This window comes from Ovis canadensis, chromosome 17 (genome assembly GCF_042477335.2).
Source record: "Ovis canadensis isolate MfBH-ARS-UI-01 breed Bighorn chromosome 17, ARS-UI_OviCan_v2, whole genome shotgun sequence".
Classification (NCBI taxonomy): domain Eukaryota; kingdom Metazoa; phylum Chordata; class Mammalia; order Artiodactyla; family Bovidae; genus Ovis; species Ovis canadensis.
In genome coordinates, this window is record NC_091261.1 from 62,636,144 (window position 1) to 62,661,661 (window position 25,518).

Genomic DNA, 25,518 nt, shown 5'->3' on the forward strand with positions numbered 1-25,518 from the left:
GGTGGTTTAGTTGCTAGGTCGTGTCCGACTCTTTGCGACCGCGTGGACGGTAGCCCTTCGGACTCCTCTCCATGGGATTTCCCAGGCAGGAATACTGGAGTGGGTTGCCATTTCATTCTTCAGGGGATCTTCCCAACCCAGAGATCAAACCAGCACCTCCTGTATTGGCTGGTGGATTGTTTACCACTAAACCACCAGGGAAGCCCTTTAACTAGGTAGTTGATAGCTAATGATTATTAGAAATGAAGTGCCAGTGGTTAGCTAAGGTTCTTAAGTCAGTTTTAGATTTTTAAACGGCCTCCTCTGTTTATGGATATGAGTTGCACTAGAGAGTAAAGAATTTTTCACAGGTGTGACGTATATGGTTTTCTTTTCTAGCAGCAGCCTCCATCTACTACAACGTTTGTGCTGAATCAAATAAATCAGCTTCCGACCTTGGGATCTACAATTGTAATGACTAAGACACCACCTGTAACCACAACTAGGCAAACCATCACTTTAACCAAGTTCATTCAGACTACTGCAAACACACGCCCTTCAGTCTCAGCACCAGCAGTACGAAATGCCATGACTTCTGCACCTTCAAAAGACCAAGTTCAACTGAAGGACCTGCTAAAAAATAATAGTCTGAATGAACTCATGAAACTGAAGCCACCAGCTAATATTGCTCAGCCAGTTGCAACAGCAGCTAGTAAGTCTTTGTTTTCAGTAGTGTCAAGTTCCTGCCTTTGTTAAGATATGTCAGTATGTTTTTCAGGGATTTACTTAGGTCTTGAAAGAACTGAGCATGAAAGATGATGTCTACATGACTCTCCTTCAAGGGAGCAAACATTTAAAAGCTTTAAGCTTTGAGATAATGTGTGAAATTGAGAGGCTACATTAACACCATAAGATCTCGAGTTTTGTATATTGTGAATAGCTGGCTGACATTTTTCTCAGTCCTTTAAATCATTGCTTCTCAAACTTTATACCTGTGAGTCACCTGGGGATCTTTTTATTAAAAAATTTTATTTATTTTGGCTGCTCTGAGTTGTCTGTTACTTACTGGCTTTCTCTGGTAGTGGCGAGCAGGACTCCTCTCCATTTGCAGTGCTTGGGCTTCTCATTGGAGTAGCTGCTCTTGTTGTGGAGCACACACTCTAGGGCGCTTGCGCTTCAGTAGTATGGCTCTCAGACTCTAGGGTGTGGGCTCAGTAGCTGTGGCGCATGGGCTTAGTTGCCCATGGCATGTGGAATCTTCCCAGACCGGGAATCTAACTCATGTTGCCTGCATTGGTAGCCTGATTCTTAACCACTGGACTACCAGGGAAGTCCTTACATGGGAGTCTTGTTAAAAAACAGAATCAGATTCAATAGGTCTGGGGTGGGGCCCAAGATTCTGCATTTCTAACGAACTTTTTAGAGTTGCTGTTACTGGTGGTCTTTGGACCATGCTTAAGGTAATGGGCTGATGCTTTGCTCTTTTAATTCCTACAGTTTTATGATCTTACCTGTCATTAGCTTCATTGCTTGTTGGTAGTTGTGTTTTTAGTAAGTTTTTTTTTAAATGTATAAACTTTTATTGTAAAAATAGTTCACTATATTTTCTTTGAAGTGAGCACTCATAATGCTTTTTAAATAATAGCTTTATTGAGGTAATTCACATACCATTGTACCTTCTAAAGGGGTACAAGTCAGTGGATTTTAGTATATTCACAAGAATTATTCAACAATTACCATTAGATAATCTAATATTTTAAGTGTAGGTTTAGGTCTAAAGAGAAAAAGCTCAACAGTGCTTTGACCACTTTTTGTAGAAATTCATTTGTGTGTAAAGAATGTAAATTTTACAGTTAATTTTTCTTTATAGAGTGGCTTTTATTAATTGCTCAGTTATTTAACAGATAATTTATTTGTTTATTTTTGGCTGAATTGGGTGGCTTGCTGGATCTTAACTCCCTGACCAGGGATCAAACCTGTGCCGTTGGCAGTGAAAGCATGGAGTTCTACCACTGGACTGCTGAGGAATTCTCAAAATGTGAACTCTTGAGAAGGATATTCTTTCCTTCCTTTTTCCATTGAGTTAAATAGTATTTGCCTGCCTGCCTGGTGATTTATACTAATATGTAACGTTCCATTCGGCCCTTGGAATGAGGTTACAGATATTGAGTAGAGAGTTCCTCCTTCCACACAACTGCTTTATTTCCAGTTGTGGGAGATACGTTTTAACATCTGATGCAGACCGTATGTAATTTTGCAGCAGAATTGATTGATTGGAAGTTCTAATGTCCTTGCATTTGTGAAGTAGAAGGCCGGGGGCTTCTGAAGGAATGGGCAAGGAGTGTTTGTAGAGTGATGCAGAACTAACATTGTCTCCAGTGACAAATGTAATAAAAAATATCAGATAATCTAATTTTTCTGTTTGAGTCCATATGGTTGTGCTTTATGGCTGTAGGTTACTGTCTTGAACTAACTGGAGCCTGGCAACTTGATGCTCATTGAGAAATCGTTTTAACTATCTTAGGACTGATTTCCAACCTTTGTCACGGAGAGCAGGACTATGACCCTGACCTAGCTGAGATGCAGGGCAGCATCTGATCTGAAATGGCTCTTGGGAGACTTAGGGCTGGTCAGCAGTTAGTGAAAGCTGATTTTCATTAAAGTCTGGGTTTAATGAGGAGAAAGACTGCTGCTCTGCCATTGTGAGGAAAGAGTTGAGAGAGTAAAACAGGGTAGATTTGAAGCTGACCAAGTAATATCTAGTACAGTAACATCTACATCCAATGTAACAGTTTTTAAAGATAGATGACTGCAAGTCAAGGCCATCCTTGTGTGGAAGCCCGAGAAGTTGTCATACTAGAGGAGGGATGAAAAAGAAACACGGTGAATGAATACTGAAGATAAACTAAGTTTTGTGTTGTAGGAGAGGGTCATTTTTTTTATTGAAAGGGAAGAAAGATGAACAGTGAAATAACAAAGAGCAAGGTTTCGCATGTTCTCTGTCTCTCTTGTCTTTTGTTTTTGGCTGCCCTGCCTCGCTTGTGGGATCCTAGTTCCGTGACCAGGGATTGAACCCAGGCCCTCAGCAGTGAAAGCATGGAGTCCTAACCACAGGACCACCAGGGAATTCAGTGCCTGTTCTCTTCTGTTTATCTGTGTGGATACTGCCCTTTTGTAGTCCTTAGCCCTTTGGGTTTCTCTTTGGATTCTGGTCTCGGTTGAGTTCCAGTCCTTTCTGTGAAACTGTTCACTGGCTCTTCCATGTGAAACAAATCTGTGTCCCCAAATTTAAATTTATTATTTCTGTACCAGTTTCTTTATCTAATGCTTTAATCCTAGTCATTGTGTAGTCCAAAGTGACAGGCCACCAAAGTACTCCCCATCTTTTGATAGAGTATGTAAACAAGATGCTGATGCATTTTCCTGATGCGATTTCCACACTGATCTCAAGCATTCTCAGTACTGGGAATGCTTCAGGGATGGCTGGAGGCTGGTTACAGGGGTTCTGGGTTTCTCAGTCAAGCAGTTCTGCTTTGATTGAGAGGTTCTGTTTTTAATGTTTAAAAAGAGTGTGTAAACCATTAGTATAGAAGCCCAGGTTCTTTGTTTGGATCTTTATTCTGAGGGAAGGAAGACCAGAGTTCCTTGATTTTTAAATTTTTTTCCCCTAATTAAAAGAAATAATTATTTTGCCTAGAAAGTTAATGATGCCTCCAGATCAAGTGAGATTGACTCTGTCTCTGTGATAACACAAGGTGTTTTATTTTGTTTTTTAATGAACTAAGTGAAGTGTCTCAGAATAATGCTGCTGCTGCTGCCACTGCTAAGTCACTTCAGTTGTGTCCGACTCTGTGTGACCCCATAGACAGCAGCCCACGAGGCTCCCCTGTCCCTGGGATTCTCCAGGCAAGAACACTGGAGTGGGTTGCCATTTCTTTCTCCAATGCATGAAAGTGAAAAGTGAAAGTGAAGTCGCTCAGTCATGTCCAACTCTGTGCGACCCCATGGACTGCAGCCCACCAGGCTCCCCTGTCCATGGGATTTTCCAGGCAAGAGTACTGGAGTGGGTCGCCATTGCCTTCTCCGCAGAATAATGCTAGCCTTTGGTAATTGTTTTTTGTTTTTTTTTTTTCTTTTTTTTTTCAATTTTTTTTCAATTTTTTTTTTTTTTTCAACCTTGTCTGAAACTAGCCCACATGCTATACAGCACACACTACGAGCCCAGTTTCAGTACTACTATTCCTCCTCTTACGACCACCAGGACCAGGGTTTAGATCCGATGGGAAAGGGAACTGGAGGGTTGGTAATTGTTTTGAAGTAAACTGCCAAATAGTGTTCTGGTTGAGGTGTCTTTTTGATAAATAGTTTTCAAATTTCCTGTATACACATTTCTTTTTGTTTTCAGTTCTTATCTGCATAATGACATGTAGCTTTGAATATTTTTATCCTAATGCTTAATTGGAAATAAGCAGATTTGTATTCTTTGGTTTGTGAAGTGGGTAAACTTTACTGAATTTTTTTTTTTAAACTGTAGGAAAATTGTTTGTTTGAACAATGTCTTGTTCTAAAATGTAAGTTGTCTCTCCTCATCAGCTGATGTAAGCAATGGCACAGTAAAGAAAGAGTCTTCTAATAAAGAAGTAGCAAGAATATGGATAAATGACATGAAAATGAGGAGTTTTTCCCCAACCATGGTGAGTTTCAAAAACTGTATCTGTTTTTGTGTGGTATGAAAATACACTTGGCTATACCCTTGGCTAAGTGTATTTTTTAGGTGAAGGAGAGTGTCTCAGCCACATAAACTAAGCATTAAACCTCACTGGAATAAGCTAATGTGTTCTAAACAAGGTGATTGTAACTTGCATATTTGATAGAGTATTGCATAAAATACCAACACCTTTTTTATTGTGAATCCTGTCTGATAAGTAAAAAAGACTGTGGAGTTAACCAAAAGTATGTCATAGTTACAGTCATTTTATGATTGAGCCTTATTATATAGCTAGTTAGGAACTGTCAGATATATAATGGTTTAATTGTAAGCAATTATATGATAACTTTTTTAAAATTTATTTTTAACTGTAGGATAATTGCTTTACAATGTTGTGTTGGTTTCTGCCATACATCAACATGACTCAGCCATAGGTACACATATGTCCCCTCTCTCTTGAATCTCCCTCCACCTCCCACCCCATATAATAACTTTTTTTTTTATTACATTTTGAAAGTACTATATGCTTCAGGTAAATTGATACTATCAGTTCAGTCCTCAGTTGTGTCCGACTCTTTGTGACCTCATAGACTGCAGCACACCAGGCCTCCCTGTCTATCACCAACTCCCAGAGTTTACTCAAACTCATGCCCTTTGAGTCAGTGATGCCATCCAACCATCTCATCCTCTGTTGTCCCCTTCTCCTCCAGCCTTCAATCTTTCCCAGCATCAGGGTCTTTTCAGATGAGTCAGCTCTTTGCATCAGGTGGCCAAAGTATTGGAGTTTCAGCTTCAACATCAGTCCTTCCAATGAATATTGATGACTGATTTCCTTTAGGCTGGACTGGCTGGATCTCCTTGCAGTCCAAGGGACTCTCAAGAGTCTTCTCCAACACCACAGTTCAAAAGCATCAGTTCTTCAGCACTCAGCTTTCTTTATAGTCCAACTCTCACGTCCATACATGACTACTGGAAAAACTATAGCCTTGACTAGATGGACCTTTGTATGAAAAGGCAAAAAAATTGATTCTATACCTGTATTTAATAATTGTTTAACCCTGCCTCTGTGAGGTGGGTTTCTGGTTCCCCCTTTTAATAAACATAATTTAACACTATGTGGTTTAAGTAGTAATAGAAGATACAGCAAGAGGTGTGTTGTGATGCTCGCAATAAGGATTATAAGTTTGGAGGAAGATGAGACTCAGGTGGCTTGGTAGGAGTTCAGTTTATGGAGGAGGTGTCATGGAGTTGGGTTGAGTATGGAGAAACTGAGAGGGCATATTAGGAAGGGAGCTACAGCATCAGTAGGCACAGAGAAGGTGGTAGCTATGTGCTTGGGATACTTGGCTTGCAGGAAGAAATTGGAATGGTTGACTGGGGGCTCTGTGAAAGGTCTTGAGTTTGTTAGATTTGGGAATTGGAGCAGCACCAGGGAGGGCGACTAGATGGAAGTAGAGGGACATGTTAGTGACTCAGGATGGATTGGGAAAAAGAAACAGGTTAGGTGGTTGTCAGGTAATCCAGAAAGGAAGTGACAAGGAACTAAACTTGAAGAATTTCAGAGGTGAATGGAAAAGGTAAGGGGAAAGGAAAAAAATGAGAAAATTAGAGGTGACTGTACATATACCAGAGGATTGGTAAGACTGGGAATGGAATTTGGACTTGGGGGGACAGCAAAGCAACTTGTGCCTGAGGTTTTGAACAGGGGCCAGGAGAATAAATCCTGGCAGTATCAGTTTACTTAGTGATTGTGTGCCAACAGCTTACTTGAAAGTTGATTTTTTTGAAAATAAGTATGTATTTTTCTTAAAGATTTTAGTGTTCAAGTTTCTAGTCCAGGCCATGTTGCCCATAACATGTCAAAAGTTCTGTATTGTCCTAGTAGTCAAGTGACATCTAACAGATTGCAAACTGGTAGCTTGTGGACCAGAACCAGTTGACATGTGTTTTGTTTGGCCTCCACATTATTTTGAAAAATCTTGAATGTGTCGCTAACACATAAAAATACCTAGAGTTGTAGTGAGCATCTCCTGTGTGTGAGTCACGTGTTCCCCATGTGCCACAGTTTCCCTCCCCTTCATTTTGCTCCTTCACCCTAAGCTTGGTGTCAGTTGCCACTTTCTCTCCACCTGGCTTAGAAATATTACTTGTCTGGTCCCTGAATTTTGTGACCAGCTAATCCTCCAATTATATCTGTGATAAAAAATTTTTTAAGGTAGAGGGAGAAGGGAAGCTGGTCATTTAGTATAGTATATATTCCTGTTTTATAGATGAAGAAGAGATGCAAAGGGTGGGTAGGGAAGACTGAGGATGTAGTGATTTGCCCAAGGCTACACAAATTCAGCAGAATTGGGGTTTGTGTCTGTTTCTTTGACCAGCCCCATTTGGTCTCTTATTTCTGAAACCGGGTTTCATTTTGGCATACTTCCTGAAAATATTCAGAGGTTTTTTGACTTTTTTTTCCTAAAGGACTTCATGGGTTGATGTTGGCTGAATGTTTATCTATCATCTCCCTATTCCTTCCCACATTTATTGAGTATCTGTGTGTCATCATATTCTGCCCTAGATTAAGTAAAAATGAAACAAAAGAGAAGCCTGATCTTAACCTTTTAATACCATTTTATCCTTGGCATTACGTGTAAATCCTAACTGGGTTTTCTCTTTGTCTTTCTCTGGTCTCACAGCTTCTCCCTGCATTCTTCCTTGAGTAAGCCCTCATTCATAAAGAGATTCCCTTTATAGTTTGCTGGTAGTGAAAAGAAGCTTTTTTAGGGCTTCCTATCCCCTGTTCTCCCTGTCTCTACCCCTTTAAGATTCTATAGAGGAATACAAGGTAACATGGCTATAGTGGCCATTCACTCACTTTGCCTGGGACTGTCTGGGCGTCTCCTGGTCTGCTGTTCTCCTGGTGTAGTTACTAATAACTCATCATTTTACTCTGAGGTGTGCCAGTGTTTGGAGAGATGATGATGTGGTATTGTTTTTGTGTCTGTGGAGACACAGACGTCTGAAATAAATTCAATGTTTCAGAAGAACATTTAAACTCCCGAGTTTTCTGGGGTTTTGGTTTTAGGACCCAAGGGAAAGAAAACAGATGGAGGTGAAGTGAAAAGAGGGTGGGAGTGAGACTTAGAGAGAGTTCCTGCCCATGAGGTTGTAGAATGTGCTGCTGGGCTCAGCCACCTTTTTCCTCCAAACCTCTTGTTCTTTCTGTTCTTGGAATTGGAATGAAGAGTGAGGACTGGAGGTTAGAGAGACATCTGGGCATCAGGGAGGCTGGTGGGCAGTGTTGAAAGGGAAGCTGGTTTGAGAAGGTGGTGGAGCCCTGTGGTGATCCATGTGTGTGTTTGTGATAATATCACATCACAGATTGTCTGTGCTCATCATTGGAGAAGCAGGGAAGCCACAGAGTATGACCTAGATTTTAGGAACCTAGAGAATGGCATGTCCTGCTTCCAAGATGAAGATAGTGGGTATTCCTGCAGACGAGTATTTCTGTGTGTTCGTTGGGCCTCCATTCTCTGGACTTATTTGATTTTGCTGTCTTGGTATTACAGAAGGTCCCTGTTGTGAAAGAGGAAGATGAACCAGAAGAAGAAGATGAAGAAGAAATGGGTCATGCGGAAACCTATGCAGAGTATATGCCAATAAAATGTATGTCTTTGAGATTTGTTAAAATAATGAACAACCTCTGGGTTCCTTTTAAACTTAAAAAGTTTCCCCCACACATTGTTACCTATTAGGATCTGTCCATGTTGGGTACCTCAGGATTTGATAAGTATGAGCTGTGTATGAATATGTTTTAAACTATAATATGTTTTAAAATAGCTACATGAAAATTCTACTGTGAGTTTTAATTTTCCTACACAAATTTAGAACTTTGTTTTGGAATGAAGTCTTTTAAAACCCAAGAGCGAAAAAAGCTTTTTCCTTTCAAGTTAATTTTGCTCATATCAGCAGTGATTATAAAATCAGAGTAAATTACGGAGATGTAAACATATATCTTAGCGTTATAGTTTATACAGCTTATCTAAAACAAGCTATAAAACCATGGGAATCTTAAAATGTGCTATTTGAATTCAGTGGTTTAAATTAACACCATTTCTTCCTCTTCCCCACAAGGACCGTGATTCAGTTTTTTTTTTTTTTTTCAAGTGGCCAGTATATTAAGTTGAAAATTAGTAATTTTTAGTTTATATATAAATTTTTTCACCTTTTCATTTTCTGAGGGTAATATAGGAAAATCTGTGGCTAGAATTTGTTTCTCATACACTCTGGGTTTCTATAAAAAGTCACTAATAAGACCACTTAAACTAAAAATCTGTTTACCAACTGTATATGGATTCTAGTTCCCTACTTTCTAGATCATTTAAAATGAACTTAACCTAGGAGTGTGCTTTGCCACTGCAGAGAACCTGGCATGAATTGAGGCAGTGTTTTCCTAGATCTGTTTAATCAGCAAGTCTCTTTCGATAGATTTATTTATTTTACTCTCTTTTTAACTGGAGGATAATTACTTTACAATGTTGTGTTGGTTTCTGCCATATAACGTGAATCAGCCATGCTATGCCTAATCACTCAGTCATGTCCGATTCTTTGCGACCGTATGGACTGTAGCCCACCAGGCTCCTCTGTCCATGGGAATTCTCCAGGCAAGAATACTCGAATGGGTTGCTATCCCCTCCTCCAGGGGGTCTTCCCAACCCAGGGATCGAACCCAGGTCTCCTGCATCGCAGGTAGATGTTTTACTGTGTGAGCCACCAGGGAAGCCCGAATCAGCCATGTCTATATGAATCCCCTCCCTGTTGAGCCTCCCCCACCATCACAAGTCTCTGTTTAAACCATAGGTAGTTGGTAAGTAGATCACGTTAATTAAATGTAAACAGTACTTTACATCAATCAGTGGCTTTATATAGGATCCCAGGGTGTATAGTTACTTACATTTTTCTGTCAGAGGAGAAATGCTGTAATATTTTATGATAAGAGTGGAAGTGTTATTACTCAGAATAATTAAAATGGAGTATTTTTAAACCTTTGTTTAGTAAAAATTGGCCTACGTCACCCAGATGCTGTAGTTGAGACTAGTTCTTTATCCAGTGTTACTCCTCCTGATGTTTGGTACAAGACATCTATTTCTGAAGAAACCATTGATAATGGCTGGTTATCAGCATTACAGCTTGAAGCAATTACTTATGCAGCTCAGGTAAGCCATAATATTTTTTAACTATGTACAGTTTTTATTTTTAATCTTAGTTCACAATATATACTAGTTTTAATTCAAAGTTAAGTTTTCCTTGAATGAAAAATGTATGAATGTGATTTTTTTTAGTTTTATGTATTAGAAAATGAAAAGGATAGCATGGATTTGGTGACTGCATTTATAGTGGAAATGCTAAATTGTCATAGCCTTTCTGGGGCTCACTGGTAACATGTGTTAAAATTACAAATGCATATATCCTTTGACCTAACAGTTCCATTACTGGAACTGGGAGTCTGTTTCATGGAACTATTAGATAAGAACATGCATATCAGGCTATTTGTTGCAGCTTTTCCCCCTAGAGACTGAAAGCTAGAAAAGATTTGAAAGCTCACACCCTTGGGGAGTGATTGAATAAACTTTGGTGTTATCATATGGGTGTTGTACTAGCTTTTATCTTAGGCCAGTTGTCTTGAGAGGATTTCTGATATACTCCATTTTTGTAAAATAAATATGCAACCATCCACTATATTTATGTGTTATAAAAAGGTTTGTATTTGATTGTATAGTCATTGAAAAATTATGGAAGAATGCTCACCAGTTTGTTAGCTTTAGTTACCTGCTACATGCCAGGGTAGCAAGGGGAAAAAAACAAAATCAGACCTCGAAGATAGGGCAGATTTGGTTCCAGACCACCACAGTACAGCAAACATTGTATAAAATGAGTCACATGAACTTTTTTGTCTCCCGGTGCCTGTAAAACTTAGTGTTTACACTATGATGTCTGCTAAGTGTACAATAGCATTATGTCCCCCCCCCCCAAAATGTATATACCTTAATTTAGAAATAATGCTAAAAAATGCTAATCTTCACTTGGGCCTTCAGCAAATTGTAATCTTTTTGCTAGTGCAGGGTCTTGGTGTTGGTGTTAATGGCGGCTGACTGATCAGAATGGTCGCTGCTGGAGGTTGGGGTGGCTGTGGCAGGTTTAAAAGTGAGACCGCAGTGAGGTGTGCTGCATTGATCCCCTCTTCTTTTCACTGATCGTTTCTCTGTCGCATGCAGTGCCGTTTGATGACATTTTACCCACAGTGGGACTTCTTTCAGGGTTGGAGTCGGTCCTCAAACTATGCCACTGCTTTATTAACTAAGTTTATGTGATAGTCTGGATCCTTTGTTTTCATTTCAGCAATCTTCACAGCATTTTCATCAGGAGTAGATTCCATCTCAAGAATCTACTTTTTCCATTGAAGTCTTGAATTCCTCAAAGTCATCCATGAGGGTTGGAATCATCTTCCAAACTCCTGTTAATGTTGGTAGTTTGACCTCTTCCCATGAATCACGAATATTCTTACTGGCATCTAGAATGGTGATTTCTTTTTCAGGACGTTTTCAATTGATTTTGTCCAGATCCATTAGAAGAGTCACTATTTCTGGCAGTTACAGCCTTACAAAATGTATTTCTTAAAGAGTAAGACTTGAAAGTTGAAATTACTCTTGGGTTCATGGACTGTAGAATAGCTGTTGTGTTATAAAGTGGGCATGAAAGTGACATTGATATTGTGTGTCTCCATCAGAGCTCTTGGGTGCATCATCAGTGAGCAGTATTACTTTGAAAGGAATCTTTTATTCTGAGCAGTAGTAGGTCTCAACAGTGGCTTTCGTATATTCAGTAAACCATGTTGTAAACAGATGTACTGCTCTGTTGTTCGATTTGTAGACCACAGGCAACATAGATTGAGCATAATTCTTAAGGGCCCTAGGATTTTTGGAGTGGGAAATGAGCATTGGCTTCAGCTTCACGTCACCAGCTGCATTAACCCCTCATAAGTCAGCCTGTCCTCTGAAGCTTTGAAGCCAGGCATTGACTTCTCTTAAGCTGTGAATACCCTAGATGGCATCTTCTTCAAATAGAAGGCTGTTTCATCTACATTGGAAATCTATTGTGTAATGTTGCCACTTTTACCCTATTATCTTCTGGATAACTTGGTTTAGCTTCTACATCAGCACTTGGCTGTTTCTCCTTGTGCTTATGTTATGGAGAAGACTCCTTAAACTTCATGATCCAGCCTCTACTAGCTTCGTCTGCAGCTCTCACCTGTGTCTTCATAGAATTAAGGAGAATCCAGGCCCTGCTCTGGATTAGGCTTTGGCTGAAGGGGATGTTATGGCTGGTTTGGTCTTCTGTCTCGACCACTAAAAGTTTAATATCAGTAATAAGGCTGGTTTTCTTTCTTATTGTTTGTTCACTGAAGTAGCACTTTCAGTTTTCTTTAAGACCTTTTTCTTTTCACAACTTGGCTGTTTGGAGTAAGAGGCCTAGTGTTCAGCCTATTGTGGCTTTCAACATGCCTTCCTTATGTTATAATCATTTCTAGGGAAGATCCCTGGCTGCCTAGTGGTTAAATCTCTGTATTTCCAATACACAGGCTGTGGTTTCCATCCCTGATCAGAGAACTAAGATTGCACATGCCCTGCAGCCTGGCCTTAAAATAATCATTTCTAGCTGTTGATTTAAAGTGAGAGACATGGTTGCCATTCCCTCTACTTGAATGCTTAAAGAATCCATTGTAGAATTATTAATTGGTTTAGTTTCAGTACTGTTGTGTCTCAGGAAATAGGCCAAAGGAGAAAGAGAGAGATGGGGGAAATGGTCAGTAAGTGAAGCAGTCACAGTACACACAATGTTTATTAATTATGGGCAAAGTTCATGGCATCCTGAAACAATTACAGTAGTAACATCAAAGATCATTCATCACAGATCACAGTAACAAACATAATAATAATAAAGTTTAAAGTATTATGAGAATTACCAAAGTATGATACAGACATGAAATGAGAAAATGCTTTTGGAAAAATGGCACCAATAAAATTGCTTGATAAAACATTTCTGTCAGTTCGTTAAAAAAAGAAAAAATGCTGTTTCCCAGAAGTGCAGTTAATAGTACATGCTGCAAAATGAAACGGAGTATTCCTGTATAGTAAGTATAGTTTCCACACTAAGCTAACTGTATGTCATTGGTATAAAAATAGACAATATTAATATATTGCTAAAATAATACGAGAAACCGATCACCAAAATATCTAAAGGAAGAGATTAATTACCAGCATTTTCATTTCAGCAACATGAAACGTTCCTACCTAATGGAGATCGTGCCGGCTTCTTAATAGGCGATGGTGCTGGTGTAGGAAAAGGAAGGACAATAGCAGGAATCATCTATGAAAATTATTTGTTGAGTAGAAAAAGGGCTTTGTGGTAAGTGCTAAAGACTGTCTGTGGGAACTTTCATTTGCAAATGACCAGCATATGAGGATGGGTCTTAATGAGTACGTGTATTTTTTTAGACGTGTCAAGGCCTGATTTTATTTATTCCTGAATACTGTTAGAATGATAGGATTTGCATTTAATTTGTGTATTTTTCTTTTCCCTTTCTTTTTTATAGGTTCAGTGTTTCAAATGATTTAAAGTATGATGCTGAAAGAGATTTGAGGGATATTGGAGCAAAAAACATTTTGGTCCATTCATTGAATAAGGTATGAAAGTCTTCTATTCAGTTGGTCATTCAGTAAATATCTGTGAGGCAAGAATGATAGTTTCCACTTTGTAGGGTTGTTAAGAGGATTCAGTTCAGTTCAGTTCAGTCGCTCAGTTGTGTCCGACTCTTTGCGGCCCCATGAATTGCAGCACGCCAGGCCTCCCTGTCCATCACCAACTCCCGGAGTTCACTCAGACACGTCCATCGAGTCAGTGATGCCATCCAGCCATCTCATCCTCTGTCGTCCCCTTCTCCTCCTGCCCCCAATCCCTCCCAGCATCAGAGTCTTTTCCAGTGAGTCAACTCTTCACGTGAGGTGGCCACAGTACTGGAGTTTCAGCTTTAGCATCATTCCTTCCAAAGAAATCCCAGGGCTGATCTCCTTCAGAATGGACTGGTTGGATTTCCTTGCAGTCCAAGGGACTCTCAAGAGTCTTCTCCAACACCACAGTTCAAAAGCATCAGTTCTTCGGCGCTCAGCCTTCTTCACAGTCCAACTCTCATATCCATACATGACCACAGGAAAAACCATAGCCTTGACTAGACGGACCTTAGTCGGCAAAGTAATGTCTCAGCTTTTGAATATGCTTGAGTTATTTCACAAAGAGTATAGTGAGTGCTAGCCACAATTGTTGATTTTTGGTATAGATAATGTGCCAGGTGGGTTATGTAGTGGCAAATAAAATAGGCATTGTCTCTTTTTATGGGGTTCATTCTCTCAGTCTTCAGGGCTTTCTTCATTTATTGTTTCTTTTTATAAAACTGCTATTGGTGGATGAAACTAATACAGTGCATGTAAGAGGGCAGTGTAATAGAGCTGTGTGGACAGGTAGTGTGTCATTGCATCATGAATTGTGGTTTGGAGACTGGTTCAGATATTTGTATATTCAATGAACTTGTATACCTGTACCTGTGTTCATGTTAAAACAGTTCTGTCATTTGGAAGAAAATAAGTTTCACTTTCTAGAAGCACAGTTTAATGTTCATTTAGCAAGTTTTTATTGGCCTACTAGGCACCAATTCCTGGAGTCACAGGGGTAGGTAGACTAGACAAACCTAATTCCTGCAGGCACTTCTCTGCGAGGCCTTTGACAGTGAATAAATAAATGTACATCTAGTCCTAAGTGAGCAAGTGTACAGACTAGTCCTAAGTTGCTTCAATGTTGCTCTGCCCATCAGTGACTTTTTTTAAGATAAGGTTTACTGAATGGGTTGGTAGGTGAAAGTATTGTGTCTTGGATAATTACCAACAGTTCAAAACTAAAACATGTAATGGGCATCTAGAAATATTTTAAATTTCTGAGTCAGTATAATTGAGGAGGGCTGCAATAACTATTGATCATAATTCTTTTATATCCCTCGGATCTTAATTACAGTGCTTTGCATATAGAAAATGCATAGTAAATATTGGTAGAATGAATATTGTGCCTTTTTCTTGGGGAGAGTTTGGTTTGTAATGTTTTTTGAGGATAGACTTTGAAAACTGGATCCTTATATATTAATTATATATATACACACACGTGTGTGTATGTATGTATGCACTGGTGTGTGAGAAAGTTTATGTATGATCTTAAGAGGTCCTTTGACTTTCCTAAAGCCCATCATGGTACCATCATTTCCCTGCTATATAGATTTGGGTGGGATAAATACTTCAGAGACAAAAGTGTATTGGTACCATCATTTCCCTACTGTATAAATTTGGGTGGGATAAATATTTCAGAGACAGAAGTGTATTAAGTTCTTCTCTTCTCTTTTTCAGTTTAAATATGGAAAAATTTCTTCCAAACATAATGGGAGTGTGAAGAAGGGTGTTATTTTTGCTACCTATTCTTCCCTTATTGGTGAAAGTCAGTCTGGTGGTAAATATAAAACGAGGTTAAAACAACTTCTACATTGGTGCGGTGATGACTTCGATGGAGTGGTATCCTTTGCAACAAATTTTATGTTTTTTAATGACATGAAAGTTAATGTAATATATGGGAATTCTGAAGTTAAGTAAAAAGACTGCTGGAATGAGAGCTTTAATGATTACATAGCTTGCGAGGGAGTCAGATAGTTGATTCTGTTTTGTAGCTGTCATATGTGAGGCCACTGTTTAGTCCCTGCTTTAGGAAAATGTTAATAGGTATGGGACATGCTGAATATGCAGCCTTAAAATAGAATGTGGACCTAAATAACAAGAAGCACCCAGCTTTGTAAGATTTGTAACAGATTAATATGATTGGAGCCAATGGTTCTAATGGCGTGGTGGACCCAAGAACTGTATCAGTGCTAGCAGAATGACAGAATTCATATAGCATCAAAGTTGTCCTGTGAGAGCTTTGGCGCCTAGTGATGTCTGAAGAAGTTACGAAACTCCTTTCAGCCACCTGAAAGACAGTGTAACAGCAGTTAATCAAAAAGAAAAACGACAAGCCCTCACCAACCCCCCATTTGATTTAAGCAGTCTTCATTTTCCACAGGAGTAACTTTTTGTATCTAGGGAAAGATTTAAATATCTAGTTAAGATTAGTGCCAAATTCAGTGAATGCCTCTGTGGCTAGCACAGTGGCAGAAATCAAGGAGAAGAATCACATAGAGGGCTTTGTTTATATTTGTAACTTTAAAAAAGAAAACAATCTGCAGCAGATACGGTAAAATGTTAGGGTTTGATGAAACAGATGATAGGTGTATGGGTGTCAGTAAAAAAAGAAAAAGTTCATGTGCAGGGCCTTGTTACCAACAGCATCCCTCCCCGAGATAATCATGATTTATTTTCACTCCAGAATTTTTTTCTGTTTTTGTTTGTTTGTTTACTCTTTAGGACTCTTGCATGTTTCCCCAGGCCTTAGGGAAATAAAAGTTAAGTCTTTCTGAGATTAGAGACACTTGGTACTAAAGTGACATGTTCCTTAATGTATTCTTTACAGATAGTTTTTGATGAATGTCATAAAGCAAAAAACTTATGTCCTGTTGGTTCTTCAAAGCCAACCAAGACAGGCTTAGCAGTTTTAGAACTTCAGAACAAATTGCCAAAAGCCAGAGTTGTCTATGCTAGTGCCACTGGTGAGTATTTATTTAAAAGATAAAGATATTTTTTTTACATGTTATTTTTTCAGCTGTAATATGTTTTGTTTGGGGGTTTTTCAGGTGCTTCTGAACCACGAAATATGGCCTATATGAACCGTCTTGGAATATGGGGTGAGGGAACTCCATTTAGAGAATTCAGTGACTTTATTCAGGCAGTAGAACGGAGGTAATGCAATTTACAGTGTACATTATTTGTTCTCAGTAGCAATCTAAAAGAGGTATTATTGCTAAAATCTTTTCCATGTATGTTAAAGCTCTACTATATTTAATGATAGTTACTGTGTGTTTTAATTTTATTCAGAGGTGTTGGTGCCATGGAAATAGTTGCTATGGATATGAAGCTTAGAGGGATGTACATTGCTCGACAGCTGAGCTTTACTGGAGTGACCTTCAAAATTGAGGAAGTTCTTCTTTCTCAGAGCTATGTTAAAATGTATAACAAAGCAGTCAAACTGGTAAGCCTTTTTTCCTTAACTCCAAGTATTTTTAATGTACCCGACGATGTTTTTGTTAGTTTTATCCAGTGTAATGTCTGTCAGCTCACAGTATATTTCTGCCATAAAACAGCAGATGAATTACTGGATCCTTATTTTCCCAGTTTTCTCTGTTACAGTAACTTAAAAGAAATAACCATTTATAGCATAGCATGCGTAGCTTTAAAAATCAACATAACTGTTTTCTAAAATTACTGTATTAGTTAATAGGAATTTTGAGACAGCTCTGAGTGTCCTAAAAAACATTTGTTTAGAGGTTCCCATTATTGAAAATTCTTCATTGAATTAATGTTAATGGTGTCTTACACATTCTTTTGATTGAATTAGTCATATTGAAGTAAATCACACTCGAAGATTGAAATGTCTGTTGTTTGTGTGCCTTCAGTGGGTCATTGCTCGAGAGCGGTTTCAGCAAGCTGCAGATCTGATTGATGCTGAGCAAAGAATGAAGAAATCCATGTGGGGTCAGTTCTGGTCTGCTCACCAGAGATTTTTCAAATACTTGTGCATAGCGTCCAAAGTTAAAAGAGTTGTGCAACTAGCTCGAGAAGAAATCAAGAATGGAAAAGTAAGTTGGAGAATGCATTAACAGATGCATCTTTGGTTTTGTTTTAGTCTTTGGGGTGTTGACGTTTTCTACTTATAAAAGCCTTTGTTTCTAAAGGATAGTTGTAAGAGTATTAACAGTGAGGCTTTAAAAAATACATTTTTATGACAATAAAAGGAATATGTATAAAGAATTTGGGTAGCTCAAAAAAGTATAAACAAATAAACATCACTATAACTTGGCTATCCATAGATGTAACCACTGATATCATGGATATGTAACACTGCAAAGGTTTTCGTTTTTGGTGAATATATATCTACTTAAAGCACAAAAAACTGGAGCAGGGGCTTCAGTAGCGTTCACTGCTGTAATACTGTCACCTGGCTAATTCTTGTTTGAAATCTTTTTAAGTTTATTTATTTTTGAACGTGCTGTGTGTTTGTTGCTGCATGGGCTTTTCTCTGGTTGCAGTGCTTGGGCTTCCCATTGCCGTGACTTCTCTTGTTGTGGAGCATGGACTCAAGGGCATGTGGGTTTCAGTAGTTGTGGCTCAAGGGCTTAGTTGCTCTGTGGCATGTGGGATCCTCCCGGATCAGGGATGGAACCCATGTCTGCTACATTGTCAAGTGGATTCTTTACTACTGAGCCACCAGGGAAGGCTTGAAATCTTTTTTTAAAAACTAAATATATAAAAGTATGTGTTGTAAGAAACCATATACATATTTTTATTTATAACTAATAACATTCTTTTTTTCCCTCCAGTGTGTTGTAATTGGTCTGCAGTCTACGGGAGAAGCTAGAACATTAGAAGCCTTGGAAGAGGGCGGGGGAGAATTGAATGATTTTGTTTCAACTGCCAAGTAATGTTTATGGTTTTGAGTCTTTACTAAGATGAATTTAAGTGTTAGCATTTCCTGAAGGCAGAATTTTTGCCTTTTAATTTTTTCTGATCTGAGTTTTCATAATCCTGTGTATCCATAGCAGTATATCTATTGAAAAACAGTAACATAGAAATACTGAAATGTTAAGTACTTTAACATTATATGTCCAGTATTTGGACTAATGGAAGGGCTTGATTTCTGTTTTGTACATCTTGGAATTCTGACAGCTTGGTTTAAGTTTCAGTTTTGTCTTTGCTTTGTATATTTGAAACCGCCAGTATCCAGCTGTATAATAATGGTTTCGTTTGTCCCAGTTTATTATGCTTTCGGGTCAGCATTGCAGATAATCCTTGAAAAGTCAAAAGAATTTTAAGAAAGGCTTTAGATGTTATTTTTTGCTTTGTGTAACCAAACAATTCCAACTCTGGGAGTAAAACTAGTAAAATAACTTTTGCCACCATGGTATCTTTTGCCTTAGGGGATACATTCAAGTGGCTCCTTTTAAGACCTTAGTGGCTCCTTTTAAGACATAATTTAAAACTCCTTTAAATTCAGAGCATGCACCTGCTAATCTGTATCTTGCCTAGTACTGCCTCTGAGATGATAGGTACTACATGGCTAGTGCAGCATCTCCAATATGAGATGACCTTCAAGTATGAAATATGCACCAAGTTTCAAAGACTTAAGGAAATAGAATGTAAAACATTCCATTGTGACATTTTATAGTGACAGGTTGTTTTCTGTAACTTTTTAATGTAGCTCCTGAAAGTGAAAGTCGCTTAGTCCTGTTCGACTCTTTGTGACCCCATGGACTATACAGTCCATGGAATTCTCTAGGCCAGGATACTGGAGTGGGTAGCCTTTCCGTTCTCCAGGGGATCTTCCCAACCCAGGGATCGATCCCAGGTCTCCCGCATTGCAGGCATGCAGGGAGATTCTTTACCAGCTGAGCCAAGAGGGTAACCCACGAATACTGGAGTGGATAGCCTATCCCTTCTCCAGCGGATCTTCCTGACCCAGTAATTGAACTGGGATCTCCTGTATTGCAGGCAGATTTTTAACCAACTGAGCTATCAGGGAAGCCCTAATGCAGCTTCTAGAAAGTGTAAAAGTGGATAGTCTTGCCTAGAATACTGAAATTCTTCTGACCTGGATTATCAGTATCTTGTAAGATTGAATAAACTTTTTTTTTGTTTTTGTTTTTTAGTAAGACATAGATTTAATTATTTTTAACTCTTTCACATACCTGAAAATGGAAATACATGTGAAATAAATTGGTTAAAGGATTGTTAAAGTCCTTTATATTCAGAGTCCAGCTGTTCTGAATCACCTTTTGAATCAGTCCCTTATGTTCAGTTTTTCCACATGGAGTCCTCCTGTGCTGCAGCATTTCTGAAAAAGAAAACATTGGTGCTGAGTTCCTAAGCTGGCCTTATAATTATGTGAAGCTAAGCAACTTGTATCCAATTTGGAGATGCTGCTAATAAAGTGTACTTATTTTAAGCAGATACTTTCAGTAATATTTTATATATAATAATTTTGCATACTGAGCCACTGACTGTCACTTTTTTATCTCTTCTACAAACAGAGGAGTTTTACAGTCACTCATTGAAAAACACTTCCCTGCTCCGGACAGAAAAAAGCTTTATAGTTTGCTGGGAATTGATTTGACAGCTCCAAGTAACAGCAGTTCACCAAGAGATAGTCCTTGTAAGGAAAATAAAACAAAGAAGCGGAAAGGTGAGTATTTTCCTTTAAATGGTGCTGGAAGTAATATAAACTTAAGCATTTTGATGCAAGCTGTAATTCGGGCATGTACTGCCTTCAAAAGACGCTTACTCCTTGGAAGGAAAGTTATGACCAACCTAGACAGCATATTAAAAAGCAGAGACATTACTTTGTCAACAAAGGTCGGTCTAGTCAAGGCTATGGTTTTTCCAGTGGTCATGTATGGATGTGAGAGTTGGGCTATAAAGAAAGCTGAGCACCGAAGAATTGACGCTTTTGAACTGTGGTGTTGGAGAAGACTCTTGAGAGTCCCTTGGACTGCAAGGAGATCCAACCAGTCCAACCTAAAGGAGATCAGTCCTAGGTGTTCATTGGAAGGACTGATGCTGAAGCTGAAACTCCAATACTTTGGTCACCTGATGAGGAGAGCTGACTCATCTGAAAAGACCCTGATGCTGGGAAAGATTGAAGGCTGGAGGAGAAGGGGACAACAGAGGATGAGATGGTTGGATGGCATCACTGATGCAATGGACATGAATTTGAGTAGGCTCTGGGAGTTGGTGATGGACGGGAGGCCTGGTTCTGTGGTGCTGTGGTGTTCATGGGATCGCAAAGACTCAGACATGACCGAGCGACTGAACTGAACTGCCTTCTTTAAATTGGATCATGTAGTGTTTGGTTTGTTTTTAAAGGAGGTGTCTTTTATTTATTTGACTGCATGTCTTGTGGGATCTGAGTTCCCTGACCAGGGATTGAATCTGGGGCCAAAAAGCACAGAGTCCTAACCAATGGACCACCAGGGAATTCCCATGGCCCATGTCATTTTGAATACACAAGTAATCCCCATTTTAAACTGGGGCTTTAACAGTTTAAACTGGGCTTTAACAGTGCCCAGGTGCTGGGCACTTTATTGAGCACTGCCCACACATGGTCTTGTTTAACTGCAAGGGATCCATATGAAAGGCTTTATTTTTTCAGTTTTATAGACAGGAAATTGAGGCACAGGAAGGTTAGGCGCTATCCGTAGGTTCACACAACTACTGGATGATAAATGGGGAACCAAAATCTGGACCTTTGTTGTTGATGCTGTGTGTGTGGGTGTGGGAGAGTGTCTGTGTGCATATGCGCGCTTGCTCAGTCACTTCAGTCGTATCTGATTCTTTGCAGTCCTATGGACTGTAACCTGCCAGGCTCCCCTGTCCATGGGGATTCTCCTGGCAGGAATACTGGAGTGAGTTGCCATGCCTTCCTCCAGGCCATCTTCCTGACCTAGGAATCAAACCCATGTCTCCTGCATTGCAGCAGATTCTTTACCCACTGAGCCACCTGGGAAGCCCGTGTGTTTATATAGTCTTCTTTAAAGAGACTTTTGTTAGTTTATTAATTATTAGGCATACACTCATTTATGTTTGTTAGACATTTTATAAAAATTGCAAAGTTGGATTTGTGTTTAGGTGCTTACCAAGCTCTTTGCCTTTTAGAAGTTAATATCTCAGGCTCTTTCTAAAGTGCTGATAAGAATATACATGATGCTGTGTGTTCTAAACACAGTGCCTGACACTTTAACCTTAAGTTTTCATCTGTTGCAAGAAATGCTTTTTCCCTTATATTTTTAGTATGCCTGAAAGCAGGTTGGCTGTTGTAATTGGCATTATTTTTTATTTTGTTGACACAAAAAGTAATGCTGTGGCCTAGAGTCAGTGACCTATTAGAGTGGTCAGTGGATGGTCATGTTTCCCTTTTCTGAATTATCTTCTCACCATTTCATTAGTATGTGAACCTTTTTAATGTTCTTGTCAGTTTTGATTACTCTAGATATCTTCTATGAATTTCCAGTAAGATAATTCCAATTAGCACCTTGTTTAACTTTAAAAAATGCAGTTTTATAGATTTTTTTTGGTAGTATTCCATAAAGTATTTAAGTAGTTTAAAAACTTGTAATTATTAGACCTTGTCTCTCAACCTGATATACACATTCTGACAATGCCAGAGATTATTTCATCTTTGTTTTCCTGAATTTTGAAACTTGTGCATTTGAAGGCTATCTTGAGTTTATACTTAGGTACATAATTTCTCCTAAAAATAATTATATATAACCTGATCTTTTACAGGAGTTCAAAAGGCTATAATTGTTCATGAATTTTTCATTGTTCTTGTATGCTGCTGCTGCTGCTGCTTAGTCGATTCAGTCATGTTTGACTCTGTGCAACCCTGTGGAAGCCTGTGCAGCCTGCCAGGCTCCTGTCCATGGGATTCTCTAGGCAAGAGTAGTAGAATGGGGTGCCTTCCCCTCTTCTTGTTCTTATATACTTATGCAAATACTTTTCTTCTGTAGTTCTTTTTTGAATTAATTAACTGTATTAGCTTATGAACTAAATATAATTTCCTAATTTTTACCACAGTGCATTTTGACTCTTGTTTGGGTTTGGTGGGCAGGTGAAGAAATAAATCGAGAAGCCAAAAAAGCACGAAAAATAGGTGGCCTTACTGGTAGCAGTTCTGATGATAGTGGAAGTGAATCTGATGCCTCTGATAATGAAGAAAGTGACTATGAGAGCTCTAAAAACATGAGTTCTGGAGATGATGATGATTTCAACCCATTCAGAGATGAGTCTAGTGAGGATGATGAAGATGGTAAGTTCTTTAATATTTTAAATATAAACGAAAGGGTCCTTATTTCTGTGTATTTGAAATGGGATATTGTACTAAAACCTTTTCTTTTCCTGTAAAAATTATCAGACAGATTCTAATCTTTGCTTTGTGGGAGCTCCAAGCTTGTCTGTCTTCTGACAGTTGAGCTCATTTATGAAAGGTCATGATGTCAATTTTGTTCAATTATGTTTAACCTCAAACCATGGCATTTACCTCATGGTGTATGGATGTACTGGACTGCTATAGTTAGTGGTTTACAAATTGTTGGTCAGCAATACAAAAAAACTCAATGGTAGTTTCCTTTGAAAATTCTGTACTTGTGTTAACAGATGATTTATGTCTTTCTTTAACTTTCAGATCCCTGGTTAATCAGAAAAGATCATAAGAAAAACAAAGATAGAAAAAAAAGGAAAAGTATAGATCCAGACTCTATTCAAAGTGCCTTATTAGCATCAGGTCTTGGATCAAAACGACCTAGTTTTTCTTCTACACCAGTTATTTCACCTGCTCCTAACAGTGCACCAGGTAACCACGTGGATGTTTGCTTTGTCTGTGAAATGTACTTTCAAACAAAACATATTTAAACTGTGTACTGATTTTTAACACATGTACTTTATCTAGCTAACAGTAACACCAACAGCAACAGTAGCCTTATAACAAGTCAGGATGCCGTGGAAAGGGCCCAACAGATGAAGAAAGACCTACTAGATAAACTAGAAAAATTAGCTGAAGACCTCCCTCCTAATACCCTGGATGAACTTATTGATGAACTTGGTGGCCCTGAAAATGTTGCTGAGGTAAATATGACTTGAACACGGTTGATTATGTCCTAGGTAATTTTCTTTTTTTGCCACTTACAAACCCTTTAGAATGAATAATACATTGTTTTCTCATAAAATTGTCTAATATCCTCTCTGAGATCTGAGAACCCTTGTTCTACTCTAATTGTTAGTCATCCTAGAGCAAGTGAGTTCCTTCCCCTAGTGTCTTGAGTGTCTGCCCCAAGACTCAGGTCTCTGTTACTGCCCCTGTCACACAGCCGTTGCTGCCATTGCCATGTGTCGGCTTTCTCCACTGAATTTGGACTTTGAGAGCCAGGCTTTGTGTTGCAGGGTTTCCTCTCCCCCGCCGGCGCGTGGCGTGGGAGAGGACGCCCACTGCACATTGGCTCCCTTCTCCCTTTCACTCCACCATATTTCTCCAGCGGGAGTCCTGAGCTTCCGGCACCATAGTCAGACACCTTAATTGTGAGCGACATCGTTTGACTTTGCAGATGACTGGCCGCAAGGGGAGGGTTGTAAGCAATGATGATGGAAGCATATCTTATGAGTCAAGATCTGAACTTGATGTTCCTGTGGAAATACTAAATATTACAGAAAAACAAAGATTTATGGATGGAGATAAGGTATGTTTTTCTAGGATGCGTTTTGGTGAAAAGAATTATGCCCGTACATTTCAGTTAACCTTTAGGTTTTTTTCTTTTAATATAAATCATGTATATTGAATTTTTTTTAAGCTAATAGTAATTACTGAACATTTTACATGTTTTCATTATTTTCTTGTAAGTTGAATGCAATAAGTGTCATGCACAGAAAAAGATGCAGCTCTTGATAGTTTTGGGGCCTTTTGAAGTCTTTAATCAGAATATTAATATATCATGTTCTTTCAGGTCATATTAGTGGTCTTACATCTAATGCTTACTTGAGTGTCAGTGTAATTTTGAATCTGGAGATATATTTAAGCATGTCTAGATGACTAGGATTCTTTAGTTTTGCTGTTTCTTATCTTGCTCTGCTATGTTCTATTAGGATGATTTACTCTGAATGAATGTACATTATACTTGCTTATTTAATGACTGCAGAGGTGGTTGCCTTCAGAGGCCCTTTCTGTATGCTCTTATTGTTAAGTAAACTTCATGAATTGTAAGAGTCTCAGATCAGTTCTTCCTCCATCTAGTTGGAATTGCTTATAAGCGTTTGCTGATGAGTTTGCTAAAAAATGGGTAGGTGTAACACTTCAGCCTCATTCCTTAATTGGAAAGGGGTAGAATAAAATCTTATATGTTTATCCACATTTTACTTTATATTTAAAAAAATTCTTTTGCTTCTGCAAGTGGAAAATAGATGATAGTTATTACCATTATCAAAGTTTTAAGTGTATTTAAAGCTCTTGTTCCGGAGAAGGCAATGGCAGCCCACTCCAGTACTCTTGCCTGGAGAATCCTGTGGACGGAGGAGCCTGGTAGGCTACAGTCCATGGGGTCGCTAAGAGTCTGACACGACTGAGCGACTTCACTTTCACTTTTCAGTTTTCACTTTTCACTTTCATGCATTGGAGAAGGAAATGACAACCCACTCCAGTATTCTTGCCTAGAGAATCCCAGGGACAGAGGAGCCTGTTGGGTTGCCATCTGTGGGGTCGCACAGAGTCTGACATGACTTAGCAGCAGCAGCAAAGCTCTTGTTATATATTTTAAAGATTGTAGGTAGAGGTATTATCAATTATTTTATGTAATTGTTTCACTAGTAATTTAGGCCTATGTCCATTAGGAATTATGTATTAGTTGGGATCAGGTTTGGCTGTTAAGTGACAGAAAACCCACTATCACAGTGACTTAAAGTGGAAGTCCGTTTTTCTCATGTAGAAATTTTGTTAGGTAGAACAGCACTGGCATGACCCCTTGAAGACTAGGTCGCTTCTGTCTTGGTGCTTTATATGCAGACTTG

General features: G+C 38.8%; 1 protein-coding gene and 1 non-coding gene across 5 annotated transcripts in view; one reads left to right on the forward strand and one right to left on the reverse strand.

Annotated features, from left to right (window-relative positions):
- The window catches only part of SBNO1 (strawberry notch homolog 1), a 52,016-nt gene that overhangs the window by 10,759 nt on the left and 15,739 nt on the right, over positions 1–25,518 (forward strand). For 2 of the 4 annotated variants that reach the window (XM_069557693.1, XM_069557694.1), the window contains exons 4-20: positions 379–691; positions 4,573–4,673; positions 8,245–8,341; positions 9,731–9,891; positions 13,008–13,141; positions 13,329–13,419; positions 15,181–15,342; positions 16,331–16,466; positions 16,551–16,656; positions 16,792–16,945; positions 17,370–17,552; positions 18,294–18,391; positions 20,001–20,152; positions 22,577–22,774; positions 23,150–23,317; positions 23,414–23,589; positions 24,066–24,197. In XM_069557693.1, coding sequence (XP_069413794.1) covers positions 379–691; positions 4,573–4,673; positions 8,245–8,341; positions 9,731–9,891; positions 13,008–13,141; positions 13,329–13,419; positions 15,181–15,342; positions 16,331–16,466; positions 16,551–16,656; positions 16,792–16,945; positions 17,370–17,552; positions 18,294–18,391; positions 20,001–20,152; positions 22,577–22,774; positions 23,150–23,317; positions 23,414–23,589; positions 24,066–24,197 — 2,562 coding nt within the window. The remainder of the gene's footprint in view (positions 1–378; positions 692–4,572; positions 4,674–8,244; positions 8,342–9,730; positions 9,892–13,007; positions 13,142–13,328; positions 13,420–15,180; positions 15,343–16,330; positions 16,467–16,550; positions 16,657–16,791; positions 16,946–17,369; positions 17,553–18,293; positions 18,392–20,000; positions 20,153–22,576; positions 22,775–23,149; positions 23,318–23,413; positions 23,590–24,065; positions 24,198–25,518) is intronic. The other 2 variants (XM_069557695.1, XM_069557696.1) reach the window with 1 other exon arrangement.
- Positions 4,155–4,280, reverse strand: LOC138422974 (small nucleolar RNA SNORA61). Its single transcript, XR_011250086.1, has one exon. It is a non-coding gene; the product is annotated as a small nucleolar RNA SNORA61 (small nucleolar RNA).